The sequence below is a fragment of the Podarcis filfolensis genome, assembly GCF_964270895.1.
Source record: "Podarcis filfolensis genome assembly, chromosome: 4".
In the NCBI taxonomy this organism is placed as follows: domain Eukaryota; kingdom Metazoa; phylum Chordata; class Lepidosauria; order Squamata; family Lacertidae; genus Podarcis; species Podarcis filfolensis.
In genome coordinates, this window is record NC_139607.1 from 94,341,554 (window position 1) to 94,366,052 (window position 24,499).

General features: G+C 46.9%; 1 protein-coding gene across 14 annotated transcripts in view; it reads left to right on the forward strand.

The window, feature by feature from the left end:
• TENM4 (teneurin transmembrane protein 4) overlaps window positions 1-22,699 on the forward strand; it is a 645,582-nt gene extending 622,883 nt beyond the window's left edge. For all 14 annotated transcript variants that reach the window (XM_083609383.1, XM_083609392.1, XM_083609393.1 and 11 more), the window contains 5 exons: window positions 1,161-1,396; window positions 5,786-6,082; window positions 7,951-9,565; window positions 15,089-15,231; window positions 18,943-22,699. In XM_083609383.1, coding sequence (XP_083465509.1) covers window positions 1,161-1,396; window positions 5,786-6,082; window positions 7,951-9,565; window positions 15,089-15,231; window positions 18,943-19,701 — 3,050 coding nt within the window. In that variant the 3' untranslated portion in view covers window positions 19,702-22,699. The remainder of the gene's footprint in view (window positions 1-1,160; window positions 1,397-5,785; window positions 6,083-7,950; window positions 9,566-15,088; window positions 15,232-18,942) is intronic.
• The last annotated feature ends 1,800 nt before the right edge of the window (window positions 22,700-24,499 follow it).

Consider the following 24,499-nt stretch of genomic DNA (forward strand, 5'->3'; position numbering starts at 1 on the left):
TAAAGCAACGACAGTTTCTGCCGTGTCTTCTGTTCTCCAAAGGAACACAGAACTTGGGCGCATGCCTGCCTGGAACCCCATGAGCTCTTGTAACAATATCTTATACTGAGTCAGGATATGGTTCATCTAGAGATGGCTAGCTAGAGATGATGGCGGTCCGATAACTGGAGACCCACGTTTGGGAAACCCTGGTCTACGCTAACAGGCATCACCTCTCCAAAGTCTCAGGTGGAGGTTTAGAAATGAACAGAAACCTTATTCGCCTCAGCCAATGGCCATAGCAGCAAGAGAACATTACAATATACACAGAAGAAAGTGAAAATTAAATAGAAAAGCACAGTTTAGTGTCCTGAGTCAACAGTCAGATAATGGACCTTATCCGTATCCCCAGGTGGAGGTTTCTTCCCAACCCAACTTTGAGGTGCAAGGGATTAAACCAGAATAGCAGCTGCTCTGCCACTGAGCCTACAGCCCAATTCTTCTTCCATGGTTTAACCCATTCTGCATCTCATGGTTTTGACCTTTAAAGCCCAATGCGGCCTAGGACCCACGTACCAATGGGACTGCCTCTCCTGGTATGCCCCGTGGAGGACCTTAAGGTCCACAAATAACAACACTTTGGAGGTCCCGAGCCTCAGTGAGGTTAGATTGGTTTCAACTAGGGCCAGGGCCTTTTCAGCACTGGCCCCGACGTGGTGGAACGCTCTGTCACAAGAGACCAGGGCCCTGCGGGACTTGACATCTTTCCGCAGGGCCTGCAAGTCCGAGCTGTTCCGCCTGGCCTTTGGTTTGGACTCGGTCTGACCCTTATCTTTCCCTCCCTTTATGGTCTTGATTTATCGGCTACATTAAAATGAGACTGCATTTTAAATTGCACTTTAACCTGTATTTTAAATTGGTTGTTTCTCCCCCCCCCTCCCGCTCTCTTTTCCCCCTATTATGTTTTTACTGTGATTTTATTGGTGTTAGCCGCCCTGAGCCCGGCTCTGGCCAGGGAGTGCGAGGTATAAGTTGATGTTGTTGTTTTTACTATTATTATTATTATTGCTATTATTATTATTATTATTATTATTATTAATTATTATTATTTCATGACTTCAGCAGCTGAGTTTCAGCCCTCTGGATCACTCTCTCTCCTCCCCACATCCTCTTTCTTACAGATCAGGTGCGAAACAGCTATTACATCGGCGCAGATGGCTCCCTGCGGCTCATCCTGGCTAACGGAATGGAGGTGGCCCTGCAGACTGAGCCTCATCTTCTGGCCGGCACAGTTAACCCTACGGTGGGGAAGAGGAATGTCACCCTCCCCATTGACAATGGTCTCAACCTGGTTGAGTGGAGGCAACGCAAAGAGCAGGCCAGGGGTCAGATCACCGTCTTCGGGCGCAGGCTGAGGGTGAGTGGAAAAAGCTGTGCATTGTGGGTTCGGTCCCCAACATCACCTCTACCACCATGCGGAATAAGAAACTGGTATTGATGACGGTACTGATGCTTACTTGTTTGTTGCGTTTCCAGCCCAACAAGCTCAAGGTGACATGCATACATGCCGTGTTGTTGTTGTTTAGTCATTTAGTTGTGTCCGACTCTTCGAGACCCCATGGACCAGAGCAAGCCAGGCACTCCTGTCTTCCACTGCCTCCCGCAGTTTGGTCAAACTCATGCTGGTAGCTTCGTGAACACTGTCCAACCATCTCGTCCTCTGTCGTCCCCTTCTCCTTGTGCCCTCCATCTTGCCCAGCATCAGGGTCTTTTCCAGGGAGTCTTCTCTTCTCATAAGGTGGCCAAAGTATTGGAGCCTTCAGGATCTGTCCTTCCAGTGAGCACTCAGGGCTGATTTCCTTCAGAACGGAGAGGTTTGATCTTCTTGCAGTCCATGGGACTCTCCAGAGTCTCCTCCAGCACCATAATTCAAAAGCATCAATTCTTCGGTGATCAGCCTTCTTTATGGTCCAGCTCTCACTTCCATACATCCCTACAGGGAAAAGCATCGCTTTAACTATAAGGACCTTCATTGGCAAGGTGATGTCTCTGCTTTTTAAGATGCCGTAGTTCCCCTTTAGTCCCCACACAACAACCCCTTAAGGTAGGTTAGGTTGAGAGGCAGTGCGACTGGCCCAGTGCCGGATTTACGTATAAGCTAAAAAAAAGCTATAGCTTAGGTGCCAACTCTCTTGGAGGCCCCCAAAAAATTTAAAGGGGAAAAAACTGGATGTGCATTTCCAAAATATAAGATAAAAAAATAAAACCTACATACAGCAACAGTGTTTTGTGTTGTGTAGGCTCCTACGATGTAAGTCATGGGCCCCGCCTGCTAGCCTGCTCCCTAAAATATCACTGGTTTGCTCATTTCTATATCAATTACTTTGATAAAATAAATACAGTATTTTGTTATGTGCAAATGACTTTAGAAACCTATTAGGTCCATAAATTACCATGTAGCATATATTCAACACAAAAAACAGCGGCAATTTGTTGTTGACAAAGGACAGCTGTACATATGAAGGGCTCCATTACCTTCAGTAGCTGAGGGCCTCATCAAACCTAAATCTGGCCCTGGCCTGGCCCAAGGTCACCCAGTGAGCTTCATGGGTCAAGTGGGGATATGAACTTGGTCTCTCCCAACTCATAGGCTGGCTGCCTTAACTCCATACCATAGGAGCCAACTCCTGGGGTCTGCGGTCCCTTCACCACCAGCCCATAAAATATTGGAGGGGGTCAGGGCCCTCCCAAGGCCATTCAAATGGTGTGCATGTGCCATGTCATGTGATCGATTATGCGGAGCGGGACTTACCTGGAAACCACCCCAATCCCAATATTGTATTCAGATTGCTTCACAACTATCCCTTGAGGTGCGTCCACACTTTTTGACATCTGAGCTGCAAGGGACCATAAGTCAGTTCACATAACCAGTGGGGAATGCGGTTGAGCCAAAGGAAACCACCAAGACCTGCCACATCTGCAGATTGGGGAGTAATCTGTATTGGCTTCCCCGGGTACCATTTGCCCTAGAAATACATTGCTGAGCATCCTTCCTATACAGTCACACCTTGGGTTACAGACGCTTCAGGTTGCGTTTTTTCGGGTTACGGACCGCCAAAACCCGGAAGTAACCCGTTCCAGTCACGCATGTGCAGAAGCGCTAAATCTCGCTTTGCACAGAAGCGCCAAATTGCAACCCGCGCGTGCACAGATGCGCCACTGCAGGTTGCGAACACTGGGGGTTGCAAACATGCATCCCGCACAGATCACGTTTGCAACCCGAGCGTCCACTGTAGAACACAAGATGTTTGTGTCGAAATAGGGATTCTTACTTGGACAGACTGTATCATTAGGACCAGGAGAACCCTTGGAGTCACACAAAAGGAGACACACACACACACACACAGAGAGAGAGAGAGAGAGAGAGAGAGAGAGAGAGAGAGTGTTTGCATCTTGTTCCTTATTCACGGACTCCATCCTACTCTTGGTTTCCCTAGCCCACTGATCAGTGTCTGCATCCTCTTACAGCACCTCTCAGGCCAACACCTTTCAATGGCCCTCTAGCTGTCGTAACATTCTAGACCTCTAATTGGTCCTATGGCTATTAGGGATTGATCAGCCCTGCTCTTCAGCAGCGTTAAAAATCCATAGCCAGCAGTCACTCGCTGGACACCCCCTTGGATCGAAAACGCTTGCAATACCACACCGCTTTGGATAATGCCACAACCTTCGCACAAATGCAAACCTCCGCAAATAGCGATGCAAAAACGGCCCGCCGCTTAGGTTGCGCAGACTGGTGTCTTCGCAGTCTGATACATTCACTTTAGTTATTTAACCTGGGACGTGCTTAAAACGGGAGGTCTGTCTTTGGGATTCTGGTGGGGAGACAGCAAAGGTGGTTGTCACAATGACAGATTGCACCATAGCTCCCAGCAGCACTACGGAGATTACCTTGCCAACTGTTAAGCTGCGGCTTGGCTAAGTAGAGTGTCCTAACCTTGCCCCTACAACCTTTCACACAGTGTACAGTCACGCTGCAGAGAGCTTGCTACACTCCACATACTTGGTGCTGAAATTTCTGCAGTGGTCGTATGATTTTTGCCTTGCAATTGTGACTCATTATGCCCGGGATATAAGCCCTTATTACAAGGGGCCATTTGTTTATCAAACTTATATCTTTCCCTTCCTTCCAAGGTAGCCCAGGCTAGCAAACGCGTAAGTGATGCAACAATAAATTAAAATAAAAACTCGGGGAAATTAAAAGCAATCACACGCTCCCACACCTTATAATTGCAAGATTATTAGCAATTGTATATTTCAGCCATTAAATGCGTAGCTGAACATAGCAGGGTAGAATTCTGTCCCAAGACCACATTCCTAGCATGTTCTCACTCCTATCTCAGCGACGTCTCCCCTGGCTTGGTGTTGTACACAGAATGGACAAGGATCTCATGGAAAGCAATCACACAAGGATGGACTAGGATCCCCAAGGACGTGCTCCATGGGCTTCAGGCCCATAGGCAGACCAATTCGGCATTACAAAGATGTCTGCAAACATTTCTGTTGACTTCCAGCTTAATTCCTACCCTAAAACGTCTTTGGGGCCAAACCACATTTGCACTGAGAGATTTGTGATTCCTTAATATCCATTCATTCATTCATTCATTTATACTTAATATACCTGAGCTGGTGGATCTCCAAAAAGTGGGTTGTTGTTTTTTTAACCGAAACGCAGCTATGGATGAGTTGTTTATTTTAATAAAGAAGTAGTTGAGGACAGAGCATGAGGCTCTTAATCTCAGGCTTCAAGTCCTACGTATTATCCTTATGGTCCCTTCCAACTCTATAAGTCTATGATACGAGAGTAAGGTTAACCACTGAGTAATTACTTCCAGGTAATTGTGTATAGCGCGGGTGGCGCTGTGGGTTAAACCACAGAGCCTAGGACTTGCCGATCAGAAGGTTGGCAGTTCGAATCCCCACGACGGGGTGAGCTCCCGTTGCTCGGTCCCTGCTCCTGCCAACCTAGCAGTTCGAAAGCACCTCAAAGTGCAAGTAGATAGATAGGTACCGCTCTGGTGGGAATATAAACGGTGTTTCCGCGTGCTGCTCTGGTTTGCCAGAAGCGGCTTAGTCATGCTGGCCACATGACCCGGAAGCTGTACGCCGGCTCCCTTGGCCAATAAAGCGAGATGAGCGCCGCAACCCCAGAGTCGGTCACTACTGAACCTAATGGTCAGGGGTCCCTTTACCTTTAATTGTGTATAGCAGCCTTTCCCAAACTTACCCCCCCACACACACACACACCAATGTTTTGGACTACCACTCCCATCATCCCAGCATAGCCAGCACAGCCTATTGTCATGAATGATGGGAGCTGATGGGAGTTATAGTTCAAAACATCCGGAATGCTCCAACTTGAGTAAGGCTGGTGTATAGGATTGCGGCCTTAATTCCTCTATTCAGCAACTGAGCTGCGTGTGAAGATTCATTTTATTGTCCTTCCTGTTCTCTTGCTGTGGGTGGCCAGCAACTAAATTTTACTCAGGAGCAGAACCATTGAAATTAGTGAACATGGCTAAATTAGGTCCATTTATTTCAGTAGGTGTTCTTTGCTTAAAACTTGATTCAAACAGCATCCAGGGTCTTGGAACTTGTCAGAGACCCCTTGGATTTGCTTGCAAAAAAAGAAACTCAAATCCAGAAATTGTAACCCTGAAGAAGACTTGGTTGCTTTGCAGAGCAGTTCACCCTCCAGCTTTCTGTTCAGTTCTGATCCTTCACTCTTCCCCTTTCTCTGCTGCAGGTTCATAACAGGAACTTGCTGTCATTAGACTTTGACCGCGTGACGAGGACAGAGAAGATCTACGACGACCACCGCAAGTTCACCCTGAGGATCCTTTACGACCAGGCCGGCCGGCCCACGCTTTGGTCTCCTAGCAGCAGGTTGAACGGGGTCAACGTAACTTACTCCGCTGGAGGACATATTGCTGGGATCCAAAGGGGAACCATGTCGGAAAGGATGGAATACGACCAGTCTGGCAGGATTACATCCAGAATCTTTGCCGATGGCAAATCCTGGAGCTACACGTACTTGGAGAAGGTGAGGACTGCCTGTAAAAAGATGCTGCTAAGCCTGTAGCCTACGTAGGGGACCCCAAAGTCATCTAGTCCAACCCCTTGCAATGCAGGAATCTCAGCTAAAGGTGTTTTGAATGCCACATCCCTTGATTTATGTTTTCTCCTATTCCTCATTTTTACTCGCATTTAATAATTCTAACAGCTCATGTATGTGACCCTGAAATTCAGTCTTAAGGAGTGTAGTCTTGGGGATTCTGGAGTTGGTCGCAACAACACCACTCCCATATCCTACACAAGCCAAGAAGACACCAGCCCGCTTTGGCGACAAGTAAATCCACATTATTCTTAATTTTGAGCATAGCAATTCCCTCTCGGAATTCTGGGCTGTTTAGCGTTCAGCGGTAGAGTTTAACAGGGGATTTTGGTTGTTTCAGAAACTGGATCTATCAATAATAGAGCCTTGTGGCTCCTTAAGGACTGAAAAATTAATTATGGCACAAGTTTTCATGGACTAGAGCCCACTTCGTCAGATGATAGTGGACTCCAGTCCATGAATGCTTAAGCCATAATTAATTTGTTGCTATGGTATCCAGCTAATCCAAGGGTTTAAAGTTGTGCAACAGAATTTTCCCTGTCCCTCCTCGCCCCACCCCATGCACCCCCTGGAGCAGATTTGGGCAAGGCACTGAGAAAAGAGAATGGGGGAAGAAGCTTCATTACTCAGCAGTAAATCATTGCACTAATGAATTACTTAGTGCTACATTGGATACAGTCATTGTTCTTTAAGGTACTACAAGGCACAGTACCGGTTTTGCTGACCAACACAGCTACCCCTCTGGAAACTGGAGCTATCTATTGCTCCTCTGTCAGGGCTGGAGTCAGATGCAGGTCAGCACAAAGAAGCAGAGTCTGTTGTCCGTGTCCTCTTTGTTCAAGGAAACGGCATACAACTCAGCAACCCTTCCCAGTAGGTCTTACCCACATAGAGCAGTTGCCAGGACTGCTGGCCCCTGCCTTCCACCCCCTCCTAAGGCTTCTCCTTTCTCAGATGTTTCCCAAGCAGTCTGAAACTGTGTCTGCACACCTCCGGGCTCTGTTCTGCTCTCCTCGCTGTCCTGCACATTCTTGGAGACCAGGGAGAGGACAGCTTGTTGCAGCCAGAGAGCAAGACTCCCAGGATTCTTGAGCAGTCCCTTGGCCCCACCCCCTTCCTCTGCTTCAGCCACAGAGTCTGAACTGCTCCCTGTCACAGGTTCCTCCTGCTCACTGAACCCTGTTGTCCATTCGGTATCCAGCACCTCTTCCTAATCTTCCCCTTCTGACCTCTCCTCTGTGTCCCACCACCAATCCCCGGGCTCTGAGCCCTCCTTCTCTGGGGCTTCCCTTGGGGGTTCTCCAGCTGGCGCCTCCCATCACTCCTCGTCGTCCAGCCAGTTCCTGACATCCACCAAATTTTTTATTACAGGGGCACCAGGAGGAAGTAAGCTATCAGTACCACAGAATAGGAGACTGCAAGGCGTTTTCCGATGTTTCAGTCTTCAAGTGTACTTCCCCTGCCCCGATTACAGAAATTTCAGGGGGAGAGGGCACTGTTTCTAAAAGATGCAGAATTGCAAATGATAATTAAAATTAAAATAATGGACCAGATCCAACTCAACGAATCTGGCTAGCAGAATTCTGCCAAGGGGGACACACACCAAAAAAATTAGTACACCTGGTGGGGGGTCATTCCGCCTGGCAAGCTGAATCGCTTGAGCTGATGGAGCAATTGCCATAGCGCTACACTGAATGCCCCCCCCAGTGCCCTAAAGAATTTCCTTGCTTGAGAAAGTTCAGATTTCCAACGGCTGTAAAATGAAGGATAATAACTGCTTTCTCTCTTGGTTACAGTCCATGGTGCTGCTTCTTCACAGCCAGCGGCAGTACATTTTCGAGTTCGATAAGAACGACCGCTTGTCGTCGGTGACCATGCCCAACGTAGCCCGGCAGACCTTTGAAACGATCCGTTCCATCGGCTACTACCGGAACATCTACAGCCCCCCCGAGGGAAACGCCTCTGTCGTTCAGGACTTCAACGAGGAGCGGCAGCTTCTCCACACCTATCATTTGGGGACGGGGAGGCGGGTCATCTACAAGTACGGCAAGTTGTCCAAGCTGGCCGAAATGCTTTATGACACCACCAAGATCAGCTTCACTTACGACGAAACCGCCGGCATGCTGAAGACCATAAACCTGCAAAACGAAGGGTTCACCTGCACCATCCGGTACCGGCAGATCGGGCCCCTCATCGACCGACAGATCTTCCGCTTCACGGAGGAAGGCATGGTGAACGCCCGCTTCGATTACAACTACGACAACAGCTTCCGGGTGACCAGCATGCAAGCGGTGATCAACGAGACGCCGTTGCCCATCGACCTGTACCGGTACGACGACGTGTCGGGCAAGACGGAGCAGTTCGGCAAGTTCGGGGTCATCTACTACGACATCAACCAGATCATCACCACTGCCGTCATGACTCACACGAAACACTTTGACGCTTACGGCAGGATGAAGGAAGTGCAGTACGAGATATTCAGGTCCCTCATGTACTGGATGACGGTGCAGTACGACAACATGGGGAGGGTGGTGAAGAAGGAGCTGAAGGTCGGCCCGTACGCAAACACGACGAGGTATTCTTACGAGTACGATGCCGATGGGCAGCTGCAGACTGTGTCGATCAACGAGAAGCCGCTCTGGCGGTACAGCTATGACCTGAACGGGAATCTCCATTTGTTGAGTCCCGGCAACAGCGCCCGCCTCACGCCTCTGAGGTACGACCTCAGGGACAGGATCACAAGGCTGGGGGACGTGCAATATAAGATGGATGAAGACGGCTTCTTGAGACAAAGAGGGAATGATGTTTTCGAGTATAACTCCGCAGGGCTGCTCATCAAGGCGTACAACAAAGCCAGTGGCTGGAGCGTGAAGTACCGCTACGACGGACTTGGGAGGAGAGTCTCCAGCAAAACGGCCCACGGCCACCATCTGCAGTTCTTCTACGCGGATCTCACCAACCCCACCAAAGTCACCCACCTGTACAACCACTCCAGCTCTGAGATAACGTCCCTCTATTACGACCTGCAAGGCCACCTCTTTGCCATGGAGCTCAGCAGCGGGGACGAGTTCTACATCGCTTGCGACAACATCGGGACTCCCCTGGCCGTCTTCAGCGGGACAGGCCTCATGATCAAGCAGATCCTGTACACGGCTTATGGGGAGATCTACACTGACACCAACCCAAACTTCCAGATCATCATCGGCTACCATGGAGGCCTCTACGATCCCCTCACCAAACTGATACACATGGGTAAGAGAGACTACGATGTGCTCGCCGGCCGGTGGACCAGCCCGGACCACGACATTTGGAAACGTCTCAGCAGCAGCAATATAATGCCTTTCAGTCTCTACATGTTCAAGAATAACAATCCTATCAGTAACTCTCAGGATATCAAGTGCTACATGACAGGTAAGGTTCATTTTTGGCCAGCCCAGCTGGCCTCGAGTCCACCAGTCAGCTCAGTTGCACCGTATTTGACTACGCGTCTCTTTTAAATCTGCACCCAGGTATTTTCAGTTTCTCCCGAATTATTTTTTACTTCATTGGGAAGAGCAGCTTATATATGGTTCTATACTTTGGAGTTAAAAGCTGAATCTCTCACTGTACTAGTTTTGCTTCAACTGTTGCATGGTAGCTAGATAGAAAAGAAGAAATGTTTCCTTAGATTGCTAGGGAAGAGTTAAAGCAAATTATTATTATTATTATTATTATCAATTTTATTATTAATTTTATTATTTATATGCCATCCATCTGACCGGGTTGCCCCAGGCACTCTGGGCGGCTCCCAACAAAATATTAAAAACACAATAAAACATTGAACATTGAAAACCTCCTTATAACAAGGTGCATTGATTCATGCAGAGGTTGTTATTCTCTCAGGTCAGTTAGCTAGGTGGAAACCTTCGATTTAAACACTCCACAAACTTGTGCAAACTGGTTTATAGCAGAAAACGCTATAAAGGACTACAAATCTCTGTCGCACCCAAAAATGTTCAAGGTGTAAGGACTGAGGAGGGGAATCAAAGGGGTAGCACTAAGTTGAGTACATGCATAGGGAACAAGGTCCACTCATGAAACATGACTTCCCTCCAATCTCTCCTCTCCCGTGGCCCCTAAACCTGATCTGGGGCTTCTCCCAGTCCTCCAGAGCCTATTTAGGGGGTGCATGGGGCACACAGAGGGAGGAGATGGGGGAAGTCCCATTTCACAAGCAGACCTCATTTCCAAAAACAAAGTAGAACTGACTTAGGTGAGCTGGAAGAGGACGGACGCTGGCCGAGCCGCCTGTTCATCATAAGCAACTTAATAATTTTAGAAAGCTGACTTTTGGCCAGTGTGGCTCAGAATCATCTATACTTGACTGCAGCTCTCTCAAGTTTCAGGCAGGGGTCTGACAGGGGTTAACTTGGGAACAGTCCTACTCATGGCAGAAGGGAAATGCCCACAAGGCCCACTGGAGCAAGATTATGAGTCTTCACCTCCCTCAAAGGGGGCACACGGATGATGAATGCAGGGTCCGGGTTCAAGTGGGAAGAGGTAGTTGTCAACCTTCCCTTTTTTTGTGGGAAATCCCCTTATTCCAGCACCATTTCCCGCTGCTATCCCGGATTGTTAGATATCCCGTAGACTGTCCCTGGGACAGGTGAGGCTGCTGATCCCTTATTTTCGAGGCTGCCGATCCCTTATTTTCAAATCTGAAAGTTGACAGCTATGGTCCTGAACCACATACAAGCTTTATAGTTCAAAACAAGCACCTTGATGCGAGCCCGGAAGCTCATTGGAAGCTAGCGCAGTTGTGTCCAAACTGGTGTTATATGATCAGACCGTATTGTGTTGTTTGACAATCTGGCTGCCAATTTTGGCACCATCTGCAGTTACTGAGCCATCTTCAAAGGCAGCCCCACATGTAACTCCCTGCAGTTATCTAACCTAGAGATTGCCAGAGAAGACACAATAGACACTAGACTTTCCCTAGCTTGGTTGTATCAAAAACCCACTTTGGTAGTTTAAGCCAATGTGCAAAAAGTGTCCCTCTCCCCCTTTTTAGTCCTTCACATGAAAGGGGGCTGGATCTGGTCTTGAAGGCCAAGTGGGCAGGGGTCAAGTGACCTTTGCTTGTCCACACGTGTCTTGCAAAGGATTTTTTGCAAGGGACTCCTCACGGCCTGACAATCAGCTGATTGTTGGGTTTTGCGAAGTCCCGCTGCAAAGCTCTCCGTTTTCCAAGGGGCTCAGCCAGACCCGATAATCCCCTTCCTGCAGATTAAAGGATGATTAATGTTCTCCTAATTTCCTATCACTTGCACAGAGGTATCCGTGTGTGCATCAGCTGGCAGCCCAAATTCAAAATTGCATCTAAATAAACTGCATTAAGGAGCCTCGCTCCAGGAGAGCAGCGGCTGAGTCCTTTCTAATCATGACCTTTTTATCAAGCCTTTTAAAAATAACAATGCGATTAAGCGTTAATTCACCCATGAGAAGCGCTACTTAAGGGATGGAGGAAAAACAAGTATCATGTGCCTTAAATATAGGCCAGAGCAGAGAGACGGCAGCCTTTGACCAAACTCCCACCAGAGTCGCTGCGGAATTAAATTTGGGGCAAGTAATTCGCGGGTGGGAGCGAGTGTGCATTCGGGGGGAGGAATAGCACAGCCTGGACAGACACAACACACTGACGTAACAGTAGCAGGAATGCGGTAGGGAAGAATTCAGTGGCACGGGAAGTCTCGAAGGACTTGCAGCGAGGAAATAAAGAGGGGTGGGAAAACGCAGCAAGTTTGGAGAGTTGGTTTGAAAGCAAGAGACACGGAGACAGGAATGGCAGAGTATATGAGGGGGGCAGGCCGTAGCTCAAGTGGTAGAGCGCATGCTTTGCATCAGATGATCACAGGTTCAGCCCCTGGGATTGCTAGTTAAAAGCTCCTCCGGAGAATCCTCTGGAAAAACAATCTCTCAAAGGACCTGTTGATGGCATTTTACCATTGTACTGTGGAGAGTGTATTAACTTATGGTCTGTGTGGGGGGTTTGGGAGCTGCACGGTCAGGGGGAAAACAATGCTGTCCTGGGTTGTAAAGACTGCAGAGAGAATAATTGGGTGCACTCTTCCCGCCTTAGATAAAATCTATGCTTCCAGGTGCCATAAGAAAGCTGCAGAGATAGTGCAGGATAATGCGCACCCCGGAAATGATCTCTTTCAGCTTCTGCCTTCTGGAAGAAGGTCCAGGGTTATAAAGACTAGGACTAGCTGCCTGAGAAACAGTTTCTACCCAAATGCAATTCTGGTTTTAAACACAGTATAAGGAGTCTCTATAGGAGTATATTGTATTTTAAAATGGGGTGTCAGAGTTTTTAGGGGGTTTTGAATGTCTTATGTAGATTTTTCAGTTTCATTGTTCTGTATGGGACAATGACAATAAAGATATCGTATCTCAGGCAGAACAGGTGAGGAAGCTTTCTGCAGGAGGCCTTGGGCGGTTGTTACTAGTCTGAGTGGAAGGCACGGTGCTTAGCCGCATGGGCCAAGTCATGATTCTGCACAAGGCAACTTAGATTCACAGAGCTGGAAGAGACCCCAGAGGGACGGATTCCCAGTATCCCATTTTAGAGAGGGTATCGAATAGTAATCATCTTCATCTGGAGTGCTGGCTGGTCAAAACCTACAAGAACCATAAAATGGGAGAGCTTGAGAGGTTGGGAGACAGGGGGACTAGACGTTGCCCATCCATAGTTAGCATTTGGACAGCCGGCTGAGCAAATTGTGTCCCATTTTGTCATAGAATTGTAGAGTTGGAAGGGACCCACGAGGGTTTTCTAGTCCAGCCCCCTGCAATGCAGGAATCTTTTTGCCCAGTGTGAGGCTCAAACCCACAACCCTGACATTAAGAGAACTCTAAAGACCAGGGTTTTTTCATTTGGCATTTTTTGCTATATGGTATGATTTTATTTCTAATATGAATATTGAGGCCTGCGGTAGTTCAGTGCCACCAGTATATGCAAATGTCTGGCTCATCTAAGCCTTTTTGGAACCTTTATTTTCAATAATGATGGCACTTACAGGTGGAGAATGCTTTTGTTTTTATAAATTTTAGTTATTGGCAGAGGGAATCTTTGCACAAGTCCATACTTTATTCCTTTGGAGCTGTGCTGAACCTTTGTACTTTTGTCCTTCCAGGCTGTGGCGCTTTATGGTTGACATTTTGTATTCTTTGCTTTCTTTCTTTTTTATGTTTGCGCTTCTTAAAAAAATCAATAATAAAATAGTTAAGATCCCAAAAATGCAAAATGCAAAAAAAAACAAAATTGCTTGCAACAAACGTGTATTAAGACTAAATTGCATACAATCGTGTGAATGCTAAGAGAAATTCACACTTAGATGGTGAATTTTCATGAGGACCCCTTAAAAATAATACCTTCCAGTAGCACCTTAGAGACCAACTAAGTTTGTTATTGGTATGAGCTTTCGTGTGCATGCACACTTCTTCAGATACCATGCACGCGAAAGCTCATACCAATAACAAACTTAGTTGGTCTCTAAGGTGCTACTGGAAGGATTTTTTTTATTTTGTTTCGACTACGGCAGACCAACACGGCTACCCACTTGTAATTAAAAATAATAATAATTGCAAATTGTTGTGGAAATATGAACAGAATATAAGATTGGAAATTTGAGAAACTGAGTGAAACCACAATTTACAGATTCTCCCATCCCTAAAGTTGAGGGGATTTGGGGGGGATGGTTCAGAACTGGAGACTGCGATTCGAAACACACTTATAGTGGATAAGATTTGATTGAATGCGGGGGAACTTCTGAATAAACCTATGTTAGGATTCTGCAAAAGATCACCTAAAGGAGAACTGGCAACGGATACCTAGGATTAATTGGAGTTTATGTTCATACCCCCCCCCCCACTATAGTGGAGAAGGAATGCTTTTGTGACTGGCTTTTGTGGAGGGAGCAGATTGAGTTGACATTTCTATTGCCCCTGTTTCCAATAGCCATGCTCTTTACTCTGCCCCCAAAATGAATTCATTCTGACATATAGGGAACCAAATTGAGTGGAAGCCAAAATGTACCCAGTGTCCTATGAAATGCACTGTTTTTACTTAACAGATAAATAAACACTGCTTCATTTTCAGCAGATTGATATTTGGGGCAGATCCTAAATTCTTTTGGGGTTCCATTGATTTTAATGTTAGGACTAAGCAACTGCGTTGTGATGGCTGGATGTTGCCCTGACTGTCTTTTGAGCATTCGGACATCTTAAAAAAAAGTCTCCTCCTGACCTCTATCCCTTCCAATAAATGGCACTGGCTTATTCCTAGTGGTATAATAGCCTACTGCTCAGAAGCAGGGTAGATTTCTGCATAACTTAGAAGATCACACCACAAAGCTATTAAGAAACTGGTTGCTGCTGCTATTGATATAGAGAGTGAATGGCTGTTGAGAGCAAAGTGCTTTAATTTTAATGGTAATGAAATAATAAAAAAGCAACATTGCTTCTTCTCTGTCAGATTTTCAAAAACACAGAAGGAAGGCTTTTTCCATGGCCAGCAAAGGATCTTCCCTCCCCTAAAACTTTAGCAGATAACACAGAGTTTTGAGAATATAGCAAGGAGAAGCAAGCCATCAGCCTGTTTGCATGATGTGTATTTGTTTCCCGTTGGGCCAACTTGTGCAATCTAAAATCTGGAGAAAGTAGAGTTGCCATGTGGCCACTATAGACATCTTAGGAAATGTGCAGCTTCAGATTTACACCTCATTCATTGCATGAATAGACATGAGCAAATATAGTCAATTCCTTCCCCCCACCCACACACATACTTTGGGTGGAAGGTCTTTCCAAGTTACCTGACTTTCTTTCCAGGTGCCTACAGGCAATAAAGTATAATGAACAAGCTAACCCTTTGGTTTCTCATTTATCGCATCCCAGATGTCAACAGCTGGCTGCTCACATTTGGGTTTCAACTGCACAACGTCATCCCTGGATATCCTAAGCCAGACACGGATGCTGTGGAGCCGTCCTATGAACTCATCCACACCCAACTGAAGACTCAAGAATGGGACAATAGCAAGGTAATCTATCTCACTGTTCACACATCACAGTAAGCCATAGTTTAATTTTCAAAAGACCCAGTTTTGCTCCTCCCAGACTCCTGGCTGAGCCATGCGTTGAGTTACAAACCACGAGCCTTGGTTTATCATGATGCTTGGACCCAGGGTCGTGGTTTGTTTCCCACAAGCAACCCATGAGAAGTAAGCCAGGATTAAGCCTTGGTTGTTTTGTTTGGAAAGAAGCCAACCTAAAGTCTTAATGTGACAAGCTAAAGCTTCTCGGTTGTTGCAGCCAACAGTGAGGGAGTTGTGAAGGAGGGATTTCTGAGCATAATCTACCAGCATTCTGCTCATTCACGTTACACTATAGTTAAACGTTAACTATGGTTTAATGTGATGTGGGAACCAGGCCACTGTCTGTTTCTAGAAAGCCCCCTATTGGAGTCATTAAATTATTCCACAAACTACCCTCCTGTTCAGTGGGGTAAATAGCCAGTGGACCACTTCTCCAGATCTAAACATAACTGCTTCCAGGTGCACAGAACCTTATTCATGCACGTGCAACATTTTATATACCGCCCGATAGCCAAGGTTCCCTTAAAAAACTAGAAACGTAAAGAAGAAAAATGCAAACCAAACAACAGTAGTACCAACAGATTTTAAGATTGAAAAGCCTGGGAAGCCAAAATGATCTTCACCCAGGACTGAAAGAACCATTACTGGATGCAAAATGTTGGGAGGTGACAGGCAAGCCACTCTGGGGAGGGCATTCGACAAATGGGCACCACCACTAAAAAGACTGTGTCTTTAGTCACTACCCCCTATACAGTGGTACCTCGGGTTAAGACTTAATTCGTTCCAGAGGCCTGTTCTTAACCTGAAACTGTTCTTAACCTGAAGCACCACATTAGCTAATGGGGCCTTCTGCTGCTGCCACACCGCCGCTGCACAATTTCTGTTCTCATCCTGAAGCAAAGTTCTTAACCTGAGGTACTGTTTCTGGGTTAGTGGAGTCTGTAACCTGAAGCATCTGTAACCTGAAGCGTCTGTAACCCAAGGTACCACTGTACCTCATTTGCTAATGGTTATGGGTACAATAATAGCGCATTCGTGATTTATACCAAACCACACATCCAGTGTTACTGCATTGGAGGGGTGCTCTTACGCAACAGAAGCAGGACGAAAACAGAGCACTGGTGGTGTCAAAAGTTACAAGGTTTCAGCAGGAAGTTACTGGACACGCACTGGTTGGAAACAGGGTCCACGCCCACCCTTTTGCCGCCACAAACAGTATTGAAAGCGGGGTCGCGAATAGCCACCCCGAATATCACCATGAGCACAGACCATCATGAATACACAATGTCTGGCTCATTTGGGTATACAGTGGTACCTCTGGTTGTGAATGGGATCCGTTCTGGAGGCCCGTTCGCAACATGAAAAAAGTGCAAACCGTAGTGGAGTGTCTGTGCATGTGCGGGTTGCGATTCAGTGCTTACATCATTTTACACTTCTGCGCATGTGCGAGCGGCGAAACCCAGAAGTAACCCTTTCTGGTACTTCCGGGTCGCTGCAGGATATAACCTGAAATAACGTAGCATGAAGCAAACGTAACATGAGGTATGACTGTATATGGGAGGAGGAAATTGTTCAGGTAAGCAGGCTCCTAGTGTTTCGGCCTCTTGCGCTTAACTCCTGGCCATAGCAATGATCAATTCTGCGCCATAAAGACTGAGCAGGGCTCTATCCTTAAAAGATTGATATGCAACTGTCGAGGCTGTGCCTTCCAGCCCCCCGCAGCCAGGGGAAGCAGTCATTGCAGTAGGATCTGTGTGAGGGCTTTTTGCAGCACCCAGGACTCCTTTTCCATCTAGAAGTGCTATTAAGCATTGCTTCCAGTGCACAAAATTATGTTCATTTAGCACAGGCATGCCTCGGCCTAGATCGCTATCAAAAGCTACACTAGCCATCTCAAAAATCCAGAAAACTCAATTGACTCCTAGGCCTTTTGACGAGAAAATGAAGACTTATTTTCTGCTGTCGTCTCTGGAACTTGTTCTTGACCATGGCAAGGTGCTTCTCAAACATGTCCACTGTCTCAAGTGAAATGCAGGCTCTCCTGGCGAAGGAGGGAATTGAACACATAACCACAATTCCCTGCACTGTGAACTGTAGCTCTCTTTTCCAACTTGGAAGTACTGCCATGCTCCCCTACCACCGCTGCCATCTCCAAGGAAGAGCAACATGGCATTTTCTTCCTTCCGTATTTACTCTGCAGGTTTTTGGCAATGAGTGGGCTGAAATTGGTTCCATTCTGACAAATGGATTGTGGAAGCCAGAATGGCCTCTGCAATCTGCTCCACAGCTAGATTGGTTGGTCTTTTGACTCGCCCACAACATGTGGAGAAAGTTGGTTCTTTTGCCCCCACATTCAAAACATATTGGGCGGGAGTGGTGGTTTAACTTACCCTTCATCGGATCTAAGATCTGCCCTCGTGAGATTTGGCGGCCACGTTTAATAGCCACTTTTGGCAATCTGCACACATGCTGTCAATGTCTTTACAGATGCTCCTTCTGTACCAAGCAAAACAGTCGCTTTTTCCCAGGGTTCAGCTGGGACTCCATGTCAGCATCCACAGGTTTTCCCTCAGTGCTCTTATCTACTGATGCACATGAGTTCTCTCCATTCCATCCGCAATACTTCTGGGGGGGGTTTTTGTACTATTTCTCTCTACCTGAACAGTTTGCTGAAAGCTTCCCCATTATCAGAGGCCCGCTAGCTCCCATTCAAGTTGCACTTTCTACCGCTCGCCTTCACTAATTCAGTGGCAAAGGGGTGGGGAATACATGGTAGAAGATGAAACAGAACGGATAGCAATTTTCAAAGGCAGGGTACTCTGTCTCTTTGAACTCTGCACAATCTGTTTGCGCCCCTTCCTTTTTATTTCCACAGCCACACAGCCCAAGAGTTGTTTTTCTCCCGCGGAAGAAAACGCTCTTCCCAAATGCATTACTGTATTATTCAAAGGGTGTATCCAAGGTCGTTAGATCTTAAAATTAAGCAGCTTTTCAAAGGCACAGAGCTTGTTTTGAGATAACAGGGAAGTGGGTTTTTTTTTCTTTTTTTAAAATTACGATCACAGCCAGGTCCCTGATAACATTGTGCAGAACAACCCAGAAGCTCTTGCCAACGAAGGAGCGTCTCCACCCCCATTGTTCTGCCCGGACACTGAGGTTCAGTGCCGAGGGCCTTCTGGTGGTTCCCTCACTGCGAGAAGCCAAGTTACAGGGAACCAGGCAGAGGGCCTTCTCAGTAGTGGCACCCGACCTGTGGAATGTCCTCCCACCAGATGTCAAAGGAAAAAATAACTACCAGACTTTTAGGAGACATCTGAAGGCAGCCCTGTTTTAATATCTGAAGGACTGTTGTATTTTAATATTTTGTTGGAAGCAGCCCAGAGTGGCTGGGGAAACCCAGCCAGATGGGCAGGGTATAAATAATGAATTATTATTATTATTATTAATCTGTAGCAAAAACCGGGGAAAGTCCAGACGTCTATTAACAAGTGTTGGAGCTAATTCACGAAACTCTGTGCCATAAAGACTAAATGTGTTCGTCTTTAAGGCGCTGTAAGCTGTTGTTGTTGCTGCCACTGCTGTTGTTTGCTCAACCTGCACCCATCGTTAACACGAGCCTCTCTCTTCCCTCTCTTTTTCTCTCTGCTGCTTGCTCAGTCGATCCTGGGAGTGCAGTGTGAGGTGCAGAAGCAGCTGAAGGCTTTCGTCACCCTGGAGCGCTTTGAGCAGATCTACAGCTCCAGCATCGCCGGCTGCCACGAAACCAAGGAGAACCACAACTTTGCCTCGGGGGGCTCCGTCATCGGCAAAGGGGTCAAGTTTGCCATGAAAGACGGCAGGGTGGCCACGGACATCATCAGCACGGCCAACGAAGACGGGCGGAGGGTTGCGGCCATACTCAACAACGCCCACTACCTAGACGACTTGCACTTCACCGTCGAGGGCGTGGACACCCACTACTTCGTCAAGCAAGGGCCGTCGGACGGAGACTTGTCCATCCTGGGCCTCAGCGGCGGCAGGAGGACCCTGGAGAACGGCGTCAATGTCACCGTCTCCCAAATCAACACGGTGCTCAACGGAAGGACTAGACGTTACACGGACATCCAGCTCCAGTACGGAGCACTGTGCCTGAACACCCGGTACGGGACGACCTTGGACGAGGAAAAGACCCGCGTGCTGGAGCTGGCCAGGCAGCGAGCGGTTGCCCAAGCCTGGGCACAGGAGCAGCAGAGACTGCGGGACGGGGAGGAGGGGACACGCTCCTGGACAGAAGGGGAGAAGCAGCAGTTGCTGAGCACAGGGCGGGTGCAGGGCTATGACGGCTACTTTGTGATCTCGGTGGAGCAGTACCCCGAACTCTCAGACAGCGCCAACAACATTCATTTCATGAGACAGAGCGAGATGGGCAGGAGGTGACAGGGAGGGTCGGCGCATTGACTTCTTGCCAAAGACAGCTACTCTTTTGTGGCCGCATACCAGACTGTGTTGTACTCAATCCTCTTTTTTTTTTTTAAAGAAACGGTGATGAAAAAGGTTGGGGTGGAATGATAATACAGTTGCACTGTAACTCATGCAACATCCTATTGTTTTATTTTTCTCTCTCTAAAATTGGCCTTCTCACCCATTACTGTTATCATTTCCCTCCATGCACACACACACGCACGCACACACGAACACGGACCAGAAGGTATATTTCACCTTTGTGTGAGCACGGTGGAAATCCTGTGTCCTTTTCGTCCATCCTTCTCCCCTTCCCCTTTGTGCAACGTTCTGAAAAATCGGGGGATTTGTCCATGCAAAACCCGTTAGGTTTCTTCGTGTGGCGAGAAAAGGGTCTCTGCGTAAGTTCCGCGCAAACCCTGTTTGAGTTGAAAAAGAAGAAAAGGTGAAAGAAGAAGAGGGGGGGATGCGAGCTTTCAGCATCCTGCGCTGCACACAGCAAAGCGAAGAAGCAGCAGCCGTGGACTGCTCTGAATCTTCTTTACGTGATAAACATGAGCCTCCAAATGAGAACTTGCAGGTCATTTTCACACTTCACACTCGTTTCTGGGCCATCTTGCAGCTCAGAAGTAGCCGGGCAAGGCGAAATAGCTGCGTCTTATAGACTTGCCAGATGAGTTTTTTCCCTTCCCGAGACGGAAATAATCTCTTTTTTATTTTTTTTAAATGAGTCTTTTTTACTACGATAGGCTATTTTGTTCACCGGTTTGGTTTGGGTTTTTTGTGTGAGTGCGACAGAGTACGTATCGCTGCAAATCTTCCTTGCTTCTTTTTGTTTGTTTGTTTTCCTATTAGTTTGAAACCCCATTTCAGACTGGGGTGGGGGGTTTCCCAGGGTGCGGGGGTCGGGAGAGATTGACGCTCTACTAGAATAAATTTTCTTGCACATGCTGTTGGATGGAAAAAAAGCACCTATGATGTATATTTGTCAAATGGCAAAACCTTCCTTAAATATATAGTATTTCTGTACACCAGGTTGAGTGTCTTAACCGTTATCTTTTGAGGCAGCAAATGGCCAATAGCAGAATCGCCATTAGTGGTGGGATGTTCTTGGCGCCTCACGAGGGCGATAGACCAAACTAGAGGTGGATGTGAGAGGCTGTGTGAGTGTGTGGAGAATCTCTCAATGGCTTTGGTTGTTAATTCAGTGTTGCTGTGGGGACGGGGGGGGGAATCGGGTGTGATTGGAGCGACAGCAACCCTTTTCTCTGAGGGCCATTTCCCCAATCTGAATCCCACTCCCTTGCTGCTTTTCCCCCCTCAGGAAAGAAAGGCATTCAGTCCATGTATCTTTTCCCCTTCAAGTAGAAAAGTAGCTGGCGATAATATTTAGTGGGCAGATGGTCTGTGAGGAAAGACATACACACACACTGTTTTGGTCAAATTCTGGGCCTAACTGCACTTGAAAACACATTCCGCTCTGAGCCCGGCTTTGGCTGGGGAGGGCGGGATATAAATAATAATAAAAAATTATTATTATTCTTGGTACTATAGGGAAACTGTTTTTCTAACTGCAGTATGAGGAGGGTGGGGGATTTTTTTTGACAAGATTTTGACAGGAGGGAAGGGTTAAACCGCCCCTCCCCACACGTTGTGAAGCAAATAAAAATTGCACAAACCTATTGCCCCCACCTGTAATTAAATTAAGTGGGGGGGGATAATGTGCTTGCAAGCAACACAATGTCACGCATAGTTAGGATCCCGAAAGCCCACTGCAGTTTTGTTGAAGTTTTAAAAAAACAATCCATCGGGAGACATTATACATGTCTACCAAACTACACCTGCTTTGCCCCTTCTACTGAGCGAGGCCTACCCCAATACGGCCCACTCTGGCTTGCAGCAGCACCTCTCTGGCTTGGGGAAGGTCTTTATTTGCCTCTGTGCAGCCTTTCATGAATTCAACCTAAGGTACTGAGCACACAGAACGCATCTTCTACTACAGAGGTGTGTGGTAGTGCAGTCATGTGTCTAAATACCTTTACCTCCAGTCTAGGAAAGTGAAACTGCCATTAATTCCCCATGCTAGAAACCAACATCCTCAGTTGTAGTCCGTGAAAACCCAGATTTTGCTATCACATAGTGTTGGGCCTACTTCTTATTTCTTTGTTGCGATTTACTTTACTTCTGAGGATGCTTTTAGAAAGATATGGAGACTGGTGACAGGTGAGCTGAAGCAGGAACAGAAATAACTAGGGGTGGGGTGGTAGGAAAGGATCTTGCAACTTGCCCCCTTGCCAAGGGAGAACCTGCCCCAGACCCTACTAGCATCTCAGCATCATACTTTCATTTCGTTCTTATAAGAATGTGTACATGGAAGGCACATGGCCTCATGAGCAGATCAACATGTGCCTAGGTATCTCTCCAAAGAAAACCAGGATTCCAAACAAATATGGGCATTCACCCACCCTTGTGAATTGACCATGAGTAAAATAATCCCCAAACCTAGGGACGAAGCACTTGGGAGTTCAGAAGGAGGAAAGAGTCTCATGGCTCCATTCCGAAATGTTTACAATGCACAGGCCAGGCAGACTGGGAATGGAGCCATGAGATGACTTTGCTCCACTTGTTTTCATCTGGTAACGCACCCAACACAGTGAGCCCACACGTTCTCCCTGGCTGTGCAACTTTGCACGTCAGTGGAAACGCCACCAGATCTCAAAAGAGTATTTTATTGTTGAAGCTGCAACCTGGGAGGGCAAGGCTGCCTGAAGCATCATTTAACATGGTGCAAGCAACATCTCTTGCATGCCGTCAATAAAGTAAGAAGGTACCACCGATATGGTGTCCCAGAAGAAGGCAGGGCACAGTCTGGGGTAAACTGACCCAAGGCTTCTTGGTGCCTGCTAAACTAGGGCTGTAAGCTACAGGTAGGTAGCCGTGTTGGTCTGTCATAGTCGAAACAAAATAAAAGAAATATAAATAAATAAATAAAATTCCTTCCAGTAGCACCTTAGAGACCAACTAAGTTAGTTATTGGTATGAGCTTTCGTGTGCATGCACACTTCTTCAGATACACTGAAACAGAAGTCACCAGACCCTTATGAGAAGGTGGGGAGGGGTTTTACTCAGAAGGGTGATGGGAATGGGTGATTGGCTGATAGGTGTAGTAAACCTGTTGACGACTGTTAACGACTGCAATTGGTCTTACAGGAAAAAGCAAGGGGTGGGATGGCTAAAAATAGCTTTATAATATATAATGAGATAAGAATCCAATGTCTCTATTTCTGAAATTCTTTTCTTATAAGACCCAGCAACATCAAACATACCATTTCGGGACTTTTTAATTGCTCATCTTCTAACATTGTATATGCCATCAAATGCCAACAGTGCCCTTCAGCTCTCTATATTGGACAAACAGGCCAAAGGATAAATGGGCATAAATCTGATATCAGGAATCACAAGACAGAGAAACCAGTAGAACACCTCAATCTCCCAGGACATTCTATACAAGATCTCAAAGTAGCTGTCTTATTACAAAAGAATTTCAGAAATAGACTAGAAAGAGAAGTTGCTGAATCAGCCAATCACCCATTCCCACCACCCTTCTGAGTAATACCCCGACCCACCCTCTCACTATATAAAAGGTTCTGGTGACTTCTGTTTCAGTGTATCTGAAGAAGTGTGCATGCACACGAAAGCTCATGCCAATAATTAACTTAGTTGCTCTCTAAGGTGCTAGTGGAAGGAATTTTTTAATTTTATTTAATTTAATTTGTTTGACTAGGGCTGTAAGGTTCTAAAACTTCACCCTTGTCCTTCCTGGCCAACCAGCAAGCTTCCTGGCATGTGGTCCTTCCCTAATGCTTTCCTGAGTGTCAGGAAGCCATAGAGTGAGAGAGTAAAAATAGTGATGGCTAGCCCAAAGTTGCACTGTCTTCTGCCTTCATGGGTTGCATCCATTCACAGCTGGTTGTTTCTCCTGCAATGCTGTACGTGGGAGAGAAGGAGAAGGCGACACTGGTCCATGCATGCATGCCTTGAAGAGTGTTCTGTATGGTTACAGGATGTGAGATAAACAGACTGCCATGTGTCTAGACTGCAGGTCCACTCCCGTCACCAGATCATGCCATTTTAGCATTGTGAGGAGGGCAGTAGAGGACCTCCTCAAGGAGAAGTGGGGAGGAGACTGTAGGAAAATGTCTGTCGCTTCAAGTCCTTGAAAAATTCAGAGCCACCCTTTGCACAGTATCAAGATGACTTCATCACTTTTGGCCTTACCTGGATGTTTTGTGTAGTTGTCTCACCTACAGCAGCTGAAAGCTACCCTACATGTAGTTTGGAACCTGCCAGGCCATAACACATTTATAGAACATTCCCGAAGGAGCAAGATAAATTTTGCCTGGCAAATCCTTAACTCACAGGAATCCTGTGCCATTGGTTTGACCTTGTTTACACCTCATCTTTTAAGTGAGGAGAAGCAGCTTCAGGCAAGGGCCATTGGTGGCATCTCAGATGTCAAGTCTTGACACGAAATAGGCGCATGTATTGATGGGCTCAAATTAGGCACTGGCCAATATCTGGAGGTGAGACAGCCAGGATATGACCTTGAGATTCTTGAGGGAAGGACAGGATAGAAAAGCAACCAGGGATGAAACTGAAACTGGAAACTGTCGAGAGATAGGAGAGCAGTCTGTTCAATGCCGGATGCGGTTGCCATCATGAGTGTTGGTCTTTGAAAGCTGGTGTAGGTTTCCTAGTGTGTCTACTGCAACCT